Source organism: Pezoporus occidentalis, unplaced genomic scaffold (assembly GCF_034315485.1).
Source record: "Pezoporus occidentalis ecotype Australia unplaced genomic scaffold, CSIRO_AGI_Poc_V1 ctg1369, whole genome shotgun sequence".
In the NCBI taxonomy this organism is placed as follows: Eukaryota; Metazoa; Chordata; class Aves; order Psittaciformes; family Psittacidae; genus Pezoporus; species Pezoporus occidentalis.
The window spans coordinates 2,372-12,068 of NW_026913176.1; the positions used below are offsets into that span (position 1 = coordinate 2,372).

The 9,697-nt window shown below is 56.8% G+C and overlaps 1 protein-coding gene across 1 annotated transcript; it reads left to right on the plus strand.

Annotated features, from left to right (window-relative positions):
• Nucleotides 1-201: 201 nt before the first annotated feature.
• Nucleotides 202-9,355, plus strand: AKAP8L (A-kinase anchoring protein 8 like). The gene is made up of 10 exons (XM_062609338.1): nucleotides 202-717; nucleotides 1,263-1,386; nucleotides 1,818-1,873; nucleotides 2,248-2,284; nucleotides 4,661-4,769; nucleotides 5,633-5,774; nucleotides 5,974-6,079; nucleotides 8,064-8,194; nucleotides 8,534-8,629; nucleotides 8,770-9,355. The coding sequence occupies exons 1-10, from the start codon at nucleotides 202-204 to the stop codon at nucleotides 9,157-9,159; spliced, it is 1,707 nt and encodes a 568-aa protein (XP_062465322.1). The 3' UTR covers nucleotides 9,160-9,355.
• Nucleotides 9,356-9,697: the final 342 nt, after the last annotated feature.

Genomic DNA, 9,697 nt, shown 5'->3' on the forward strand with positions numbered 1-9,697 from the left:
GGGTTTTCTTGGCTTTTGCTGACTTTATAATGACTTTTTGCTGGGTTTTCTTGGGTTTTGTTGTCGTTTGACGACTTTTTGTTGGACTTTGGCTTTCTGGTGGGTTTTAGTGGCGTTTGACGACTTTTTGGTGGGTTTTGTTGGATTTTGATGACTTTTTGGCGGGTTTGGTTGCGTTTCAATGGGTTTCCTTGGCGTTTGATGGCTTTTTGGTGGCTTTCGGTGGGTCCCTGTTGCCCATCCCTCCCTGCTGCCTCTCGCAGGTACGACTCCTACGACTCGAGGCCGTCCGCGGCCGAGCGCGACGTCTATCGGGCCGGCTATGAGTACGGCGAGGCCGAGGCCGAGAACGACGGCTCCTACGAGGGGCCCTACGAGAGCTTCTATGGGAATCGCCGGGATCAATTCCAGGCCCGAGCTCGGGAGAACTTTGGGCAACGGGGCCAGAACTGGGGGCGGGAAAACCGCAGCAACAGGCCCTTGGCATCGGCGTATCCCGGGCGGATGAGCGGGCAATGGAACGAGGCTCCGCAGGCCATGGGATCCCGTGGTCCCCAAGGCTCTTCCAGGCTTCCTTCCCTCTTCTCCCATAACATCATCCCCGAACTCGGCATGTTCCAAGGGATGCGAGGCTTCCAGGGGAGCATGCGCTATGGAGGAGGGATGCTGAAGCAGCGCATGAGGAGGAGCTGGAAAATGTGGGATTCGGATTATAAAGTAAGTGTTTGCGTCATGTCCTCCTGGACATCATTCCCAACAGCTCCATGTGGCCTCCAACACGCTGGGAAGTGCTAATTCCATGTGGTTTGGCTTCGTGGGGTGCTATCTCCTAAGCGGAACACAGAGATTGCGCTGGGTTGATTCGACGTGGGGTGTTTGAATCCCCAAATCCCGGTTTCCTGAAGAGAGGAAGAAGGTTGCAGCCCTTCCTGCATTATGGGATGGGGGGGTTGAGAACATTGGGGTTAGAGAAGCTGCATGGAGACCTCAGAGCAACTTCCAGGGTCTGAAGGGGACTCCAAGGATGCGCAGAGGGAGCTTCATCAGGGATAGGACAAGGGGTGATGGGTTCCAAATGGAACAGGGAAGTTCAGCTTGGAGATAAGGAAGTTCCACCCTGGGAAGGTGGTGGGACACTGGGATGGGTTGGCTGGAGAAGGTTTGGATGAAGCATCCCTGTTCAAGCTCAGGTTGGACACAGGGCTTGGAGCCTCCTGGTGTAGTGGAAGGGATCCCTCTTACTCCTTCCTCTTCTCTCCCAGCCCCAGAAGAAGAAGCTCAGGAAGGATCCCAGCACGAAGAAGCGGAAGCTCCTGAACAGCTCCGATGATCCCGAGGGCAGAGCAGCCAAGACGGACGGCTCCGAGAACTCCGACTCGGGCAACGGTAGGAGCCCAGCAGCTTCCTGGCACTGGGATTTGCCAATGTGGGAGTTGCCATGGATTTCATGTGGGGCCGAAGCTGTTGGTGTCCATCTGGAGAGGAGAAGGCTCAGGGGGGGGACCCTATTGCTCCCTACAGGAGGATGGAGCCAGGATGGGGCTGGGCTCTGCTCCCAAGGGATGGGACAAGAAGGAATGGCCTCAGGGGAGGTTTAGATGGAGATGGGGAACAATTCCTTCCCCAAAGGATGCTCAGGCATTGGAGCAGGTTGGAAGTGTTCCCAACCCATGGAGCTGATGCCTTCAGTGCCATGGGTTAGGGGTGGCCTTGGCAGTGCTGGGGTAAGGGTTGGACTGCATGGGCTTGAAGGGCTTTCCCAATGTGGTTGTTCCCATGATTCCTGCTCTTTGTGCTGACTCTGTTGTTCCTTCCAGAGGAGGGAACAGAAGGAGAATCAGGAGAGAAAGAGGAGAAGGAAGGCTCCAGAGGGGTGAGTACCTCATTCAGCATTCAAAGCTGTAGTTCTGGTGAGGGCAGATCCCTGAAATCCCACGTAATTCCCAAAGCAGGTGGGGAACAAAACCCCCAGATCCATTGGAGAATGCCAGAGGGTGGGATTAGGTCGTGTGGCTGCATGGGGATGAAGTAACCCCTCCTCCAGCTCCTTTGGTGTGCTGGGATGAGGTCTGCAGGCAGAGGCTTCTCCTGCAGAGCGAGTGATGTCCCTGCAGGAAGGGACCATGGAGATGCTGCTCCTCCATGCAGAGCTCGGAATGCCAGGAGGGTTGGAGATGGAGGAGGTGTCAAAGCAGCCTCCAGCCATCCCCTTCTCTGGGTTTTCACTTCCCAACCTTGCCTTTCTAGGAAGGGGAAGAGGAAGAAGGAAAAGAGATGGAGAAAGGTGAGGTGGTGCCTGTGCTCCAAAGCAAAGCTCCTTCCCATAGAGGGCAATTCCAGGGGGGGAGAACAGGGAAGAGCTGTCAGACATGGGGACATGGAACACATTCAGCTGCATTCAGTCAGACAAATCCCATCCTTTGTGCCTGCTCAGGGATAAGGAATTCCTGAGGAGGAGCTGGAGCCCTTGCTCCAAGTGGGTTGGGGACCTCCCAGCCTGGGGTGTAGGGATCCACCTTGGATTTCCCATGTGCCATAGGCTTGACTTGGGGTGAGTCGTTTGGGATGGAGCTTCCTGGGTTGGAGTGATGGGATCGGTTGGGATATCTGAAGGGAGCTGAGGGAAGCAGGAGGGCTGGGGAGAAACCTCCTGGTGGGATGCTTGGGGGGCTCTTGTTGCCCAGCCCATTCCTGGGATGCTCCAGGGAAACCACATTGGAATCTTTCCGGGTGGTTCTTCCCTCTGCTCCCACCCTCCAAACTTGTCCATGTGGAGCTAATTATAGGATCATGGAATGGGTTGGGTGGAAGGGACCTTAAAGCTCATCCAGTTCCATGGGCAGGGACACCTTCCACTAGAGCAGCTTGCTCCAAGCCCCATCCAACCTGGCCTTGAACACTGCCAGGGATGGGGCAGGCAAACCACCTCCATCCAACCCATCCCAGTGTCCCAGCACCCTCCCAGGAAACAACTTCCTTATCTCCAAGCTGAACTTCCCTGTTTCAGTTTGAACCCATCACCCCTTGTCCTGCCCCTTTTGGGATGCCCTGTGTCTCATTTGGGATGCCCTGTGTCTCATTTGGGATGCCCTGTGTCTCATTTGGGATGCTCTGTCTCTCACTGGGATGGTCTCTCATTTGGGATGCTCTGTCTCTCATTGGGATGGTCTCTCATTTGGGATGCTCTCTCATTTGGGATGCCCTGTGTCTCCCCTTAGGGACGCCCTATGTCTCCTTAGGGATGCCCTGTCTCCCATTTGGGAGGCCCTGTCTCTCATTTGGGATGCCCTATCTCCCATTAGGGATGCTCTATCATTTGGGATGCCCTATCTCTCCTTAGGGATGCCCTATCTCCCATTAGGGGTGCCCCATCTCCCCTTAGGGACGCCCTATGGCTCCTTAGGGACGCCCTATGTCCCCTTAGGGATGCCCTATCTCCCATTAGGGATGCTCTATCATTTGGGATGCCCTATCTCCCATTAGGGGTGCCCCATCTCCCATTAGGGGTGCATTAGGGACGCCCTATGTCTCTCCTTAGGGACGCCCTATATCTCGTCAGGGACGCCCCATGTCTCGTCAGAGATGCTCTATCTCTCCTTAGGGTTGCCCTAGCTCATTAGGGACGCCCTATGTCTCGTTAGGGACACCCTATGTCTCTCATTAGGGACGCCCCATCTCCCCGTAGGGGTGCCCCATCTCCCCGTAGGGGTGCCCCATCTCCCCTTAGGGATGCCCCATCTCCCCTTAGGGACGCCCCATCTCCCCTTAGGGACGCCCCATCTCCCCTTAGGGACCCCTATCTCCCATTAAGGATGCCCTATCTCCCCTTAGGGGTGCCCTATCTCCCCTTAAGGATGCCCTATCTCCCCTTAGGGGTGCCCTATCTCCCCTTAAGGACGCCCCATCTCCCCTTAGGGATGCCCCATCTCCCCTTAAGGATGCCCTATCTCCCCTTAGGGATGCCCCATCTCCCCTTAGGGGTGCCCTATCTCCCCTTAGGGGTGCCCTATCTCCCCTTAGGGGTGCCCTATCTCCCATTAAGGATGCCCTATCTCCCCTTAGGGGTGCCCTATCTCCCATTAAGGATGCCCTATCTCCCCTTAGGGACCCCTATCTCCCATTAAGGATGCCCCATCTCCCCTTAGGGGTGCCCTATCTCCCCTTAGGGGTGCCCTATCTCCCATTAAGGATGCCCTATCTCCCCTTAGGGACCCCTATCTCCCATTAAGGATGCCCTATCTCCCCTTAGGGACGCCCCATCTCCCATTAAGGATGCCCTATCTCCCCTTAGGGGTGCCCTATCTCCCATTAAGGACGCCCCATCTCCCCTTAGGGACGCCCTATCTCCCCTTAGGGACGCCCTATCTCCCATTAAGGATGCCCTATCTCCCCTTAGGGACCCCTATCTCCCCTTAAGGATGCCCTATCTCCCCTTAGGGGTGCCCTATCTCCCATTAAGGATGCCCTATCTCCCCTTAGGGACCCCCATCTCCCCTTAGGGGTGCCCTATCTCCCATTAAGGATGCCCCATCTCCCCTTAGGGTCTCCTTGGTTGTGTGGGGCTCAGTCCTCCCCCTGACTAACCTTACCCAGGGCCATTCCCTTGGGCGAGGTGGGGCCCTGAGCTCTGTTCCTGCTCTCCCCCCCCTCCTCCTTTCAGGTGCCCTCACAATGCAGGAGGAGATCAGCCAGATCAAGCACCGCTTGCAGGCGGGCAAGAGGACCCCCGAGAGGCAGAAGAAGAGGCACCGGGATCGCATGGTGGAAAGGTAATGGCTCCCGGCTGGATTATTCTGGGATGGCGGCGGCACTGCCGGCAGCCAGGCTCCGTTCCTCTGGCTCCCGGTTGTCCCAAGGGTTTTGGCTGTTCCTTGGGTTGGGAAGGAGCTTAAAGCTCCTCCAGCCCCAAGCCATGGGCAGGGACACGCAAGGCGGAGGATGCGCAAGGAAGTTGGAGCCATGGAGTCCTGCATCAGGGAGTCATGGAATGGGTTGGGTTGGAAGGGGACCTTAAAGCTCCTCCAGTTCCAACCCTCCTCGCCATGGGGAGGGGGACCTTCCATGGAGCAGCTTGCTCCAACCTGCCCCTTGGATGGGGCAGCCAAACCTTCTCCATTCAACCCAGTGGCCCAGCGCCCTCATAGGGAAGAGCTTCATCCCAATATCCCGTCCAAGTCTTCCCTCTTCCAGTTGGAAGCTGTTCCTTTCGTCCCATCCCGTGTCCAAAGCCCCTCTCCAGGTTTCTTGCAGCCCCTTTCATCACTGGAAGCTGCTCTGAGCTCTCCACGCAGCTTCTCATCTCCATCCCCAATGTTCTTCCATATGGGAGCTGCTCCAGCCCCTGCTCATCCTCCTCTGCCCTTGCTCCAGCAGCTCCGTGTCCTCTTACTGAGGACACCAGAGCTGGATGCAGCATCCCAGTGGGATCTCACCAGAGCACAGGGGCAGGATCCCTTCCTTGGACCCACTGCTCACGCTATGGGGATGCAACCCAGGACGTGCAAAGGGTTGGAGACTTCCATGAGTTTCTCTGCTCCCCTTTAAGTAGAAAGGAGGGAGTCAATGCAGTGGGAACGTGGTGCCATCGAACGGGAATGATGGATGTGGGGCTCTTTCCCCCCCCTCTCCACAGGATCCAGTTTGTTTGCTCGCTGTGCAAATACCGAACCTTCTACGACGACGAGATGAGCAGTCACCTGGAGAGCAGATTCCATAAGGAACACTTCAAGTTTGTTGGAACCAAGTTGCCTCAGCAAACAGCAGAGTTCCTCCAGGTGAGCTCTGGGATCCATGGCTGTGCCTTGGGCTCCTTTGGGAATTGATCCTGAATAGGAAAGAGCATCACGTATTAGCTTGGAGATGCTGTCAAGCTCCTCAGCTGCTTCCCTAAGTAAGCATGGAGGGAAGTGCTGGAGAAGGTGGAGTGAGGCTGGAGTAAAGCTTACAAGGGTTTGGGTGCCTCATTCCCTGCAGGAATACGTTGCCAATAAAACAAGGAAAACCGAGGAGCGCCGTAAAGCCATTGAGGACATCAACGCGGTCATTCAGCAGATATACAGGGAGCAGGATCTTACCCAAGGTGAGGTCCCGCTCCTGTGGGTAAGAGGTGGTTTGTTGAGGTGGTTTGGGGTTGGAGAAAGGAGGTTGTAGGGGTAGGAAGGGGAAAAGGTGAGGGGAGGGAGGGAGGAGGCTGCAGGGGTAGGAAGGGGGGAGGTTGTAGGGGTAGGGAGGGAGGAGGTTGTAGGGGTAGGAAGGGGGGAGGTTGTAGGGGTAGGAAGGGGGGAGATGTAGGGGTAGGGAGGGAGGAGGTTGTAGGGGTAGGGAGGGAGGAGGCTGCAGGGGTAGGGAGGGAGGAGATGTAGGGGTAGGGAGGGAGGAGATGTAGGGGTAGGGAGGGAGGAGATGTAGGGGTAGGGAGGGGGGAGATGTAGGGGTAGGGAGGGGGGAGATGTAGGGGTAGGGAGGGGGGAGATGTAGGGGTAGGGAGGGAGGAGGTTGTAGGGGTAGGGAGGGAGGAGTTGTAGGGGTAGGGAGGGAAAAAGTGATGGGAGGAAGGGAGGAGGTTGTAGGGGTAGGGAGGGAGGAGATGTAGGGGTAGGAAGGGGGGAGATGTAGGGGTAGGGAGGGAGGAGGTTGTAGGGGTAGGGAGGGAAAAGGTAAGGGGAGGGAAGGAGGAGGCTGCAGGGGTAGGGAGGGAGGAGGCTGCAGGGGAAGGGAGGGAGGAGATGTAGGGGTAGGAAGGGAAAAGGTGAGGGGAGGGAGGGAGGAGGTTGTAGGGGTAGGAAGGGGGGAGATGTAGGGGTAGGGAGGGAAAAGGTAAGGGGAGGGAGGGAGGAGGCTGTAGGGGTAGGGAGGGAGGAGGCTGTAGGGGTAGGAAGGGAAAAAGTGATGGGAGGAAGGGAGGAGGTTGTAGGGGTAGGGAGGGAGGAGGCTGCAGGGGTAGGGAGGGAGGAGGCTGCAGGGGTAGCAAGGGGGGAGATGTAGGGGTAGGGAGGGAGGAGGTTGTAGGGGTAGGGAGGGAGGTAGGTAGGGAGTAGGGTGTAGGGGTAGGGAGGGAAAAGGTAAGGGGAGGGAGGGAGGAGGCTGTAGGGGTAGGAAGGGAAAAAGTGATGGGAGGAAGGGAGGAGGTTGTAGGGGTAGGGAGGGAGGAGGCTGCAGGGGTAGCAAGGGGGGAGATGTAGGGGTAGGGAGGGAGGAGGTTGTAGGAAGGGAAAAGGTGAGGGGAGGGAGGGAGGAGGTTGTAGGGGTAGGGAGGGAAAAGGTAAGGAGAGGGAGGGAGGAGGCTGTAGGGGTAGGAAGGGAGGAGATGTAGGGGTAGGAAGGGAAAAGGTGAGGGGAGGAAGAGAGGAGGTTGTAGGGGTAGGAAGGGAGGAGGCTGCAGGGGTAGGGAGGGAGGAGATGTAGGGGTAGGGAGGGAGGAGGTTGTAGGGGTAGGGAGGGAGGAGTTGTAGGGGTAGGGAGGGAGGAGGCTGTAGGGGTAGGGAGGGAGGAGGCTGCAGGGGTAGGAAGGGGGGGGGGTAGGGATGTAGGGGTAGGGGTAGGGAGGGAGGATGTAGGGGTAGGGAGGGAGGAGGCTGCAGGGGTAGGGAGGGAGGAGGTTGTAGGGGTAGGGAGGGAGGAGATGTAGGGGTAGGAAGGGAAAACTTAAGGGGAGGGAGGGAGGAGGCTGTAGGGGTAGGAAGGGAAGGAGGTTGTAGGGGAGGGAGGGAGGAGGCTGCAGGGGTAGGGAGGGAGGAGGTTGTAGGGGTAGGGAGGGAAAAGGTAGGGGTAGGAAGGGAAAACTTAAGGGGAGGGAGGGAGGAGATGTAGGGGTAGGGAGGGAGGAGATGTAGGGGTAGGAAGGGAAAACTTAAGGGGAGGGAGGGAGGAGGCTGTAGGGGTAGGAAGGGAAAAGGTGAGGGGAGGAAGGGAGGAGGTTGTAGGGGTAGGGAGGGAGGAGGCTGCATGGATAAGGAGGGATTGGGATTGGAAGGGAGGAGGTGGTTGGGATCGGAGCCGTTGTAAAGCCTGGAAGGGGGCCCCGCTCCCTGGATTGTTTTCCAGTTAAAACCCTTCGTTTGCAGACGTGGGCATGGAGCATTTCATCAAGAAGGTGGAGGCCGCCCACTGTGCTGCCTGCGACCTCTTCATCCCCATGCAGTACGGCGTCCTCCAGAAACACCTGAAGTCCCTCGACCACAACCACAACCGCAGGGTGAGTTGGGGCTCCCAGGAGCATGGGTTCGGGTGGGTTTAGTTCCTGCCCTTCCTGAAATCCAGGAGGAAATCTCCTTCATCCTCATTGTTGCAGAGGCTCAAGTTCATCCCTCATGGCTTTATAGCCCTGGCATCCTCCTAGGGTTCAAGGCCAACTTAGACATTGCTTGGAGTATAAGAGCTTTATGGTCCCTTCCAACCCAAACCATGCCCTGATCCTATGATTTACAGGCTGTTTCCCAGAGGTTTTCCCTGTTTCTCTCCTCTGCTGCTGAGCTGTGCCTCATTCCTGGCTTCAGGAGCAAAGCTGAGTGGGTTTTATTCCCCTCCCATCCAGGCCATGATGGAGCAATCCAAGAAATCCTCGCTCGTGGTTGCAAGGAGTATTCTCAACAACAAGCTCATCAGTAAGAAGCTGGAGCGGTACCTCAAGGTAGGGGTGGGTTGGTTGGTTTTGGGGGGGGGCTTGGGATGGGGGTCAGGCTGGAAGCAGCACTTCCATGAGGCTGGAATTTCCTGGGAGCTGCTCTTGAAGGGGGGTTTTGGAGATGAGGATTTGCCTTCTCTTTCCAGGGAGAGAATCCTTTCACAGATGACCCAGAGGAGAAAGAGGAGCCTGAGGAAGGAGAAGGGGGAGCCAGTGGGAACGTGGAGGAAGGAGCAGCAGAAGGAGGAGATGAAAACAAGGATGAGGAGGAAAACCTGGAAGAGGAGAATCCAGAGGAGGAAAACCAGGATGCCAAAGGGGACCTGGAAGCAAAACGTGCTGGGGATGTGGGGGAGCAAGAAGAAACAGGGACAGAGACAGCTGAGGCACAAGCACAAGCAGGGAATGTGGAGGAGCAGAATTCCCTGCCTCCAGAGGAATCCCTCCCTGAGGAAGGAGAGCACCAGAGAGCAGAAGATGAGGAGGGAAGCGAGGAAGCTGCTGCAGCACAAGAGGAGGAGGAAGATGGGGATTAAACTCTGGAGGGGAGGGGGAAATGATGTGGGAAAGAGCTGGTGTATTGGGGGGGGGGGGATAAACCATACCTGTACCTGTGAATTCCATAGCACATATTCCAAGTTCTCATCCCACCAGGCAGTGGAAGCCTTTCCCTTTAATGTGATTTTGGGGGGAATTGAGGGGTTTTTAAGCAAACCTTGAGGTTTAGGCACTTAAGGGCTTGTGTGCTCTTCCTTTGTGCAACCTCTCCTCATCCCATTGGATTGAACAGCGAGGGGGTTTGGCCCTTTGGAAACCTCAGGAATTCTGCCCTGGGCTTCCAATCTCTGCCTCCCACCTGGCTGTGCTATTCCCCCCCCCCCTCACTGTTTTATTGTGCCGAGGAAACTGTGGTGTCAGCGTTGTGTTGTTCGTAAACCACTTGGATTTCCCAGGTGTTCACCTGGTATTCCCAAGAATTCCAGGTATTATGGAGATAAAAGGGACGGTCCCGACATTCCCTGCGGCTCTGCCTTCGTTCCTGCTGCCCTGGGGAGAGGTTGGAGGCTTGGGAAT

Coding starts and splice junctions, on each gene's coding strand:
- AKAP8L (XM_062609338.1), top strand. CDS start 202: ATGGCTTTTTGGTGGCTTTCGGTGGGTCCCTGTTGCCCATCCCTCCCT. Junction 1,874..2,247: donor AGAAGGAAGGCTCCAGAGGG/GTGAGTACCTCA, acceptor TTGCCTTTCTAG/GAAGGGGAAGAGGAAGAAGG. Junction 8,195..8,533: donor ACCACAACCACAACCGCAGG/GTGAGTTGGGGC, acceptor CCTCCCATCCAG/GCCATGATGGAGCAATCCAA.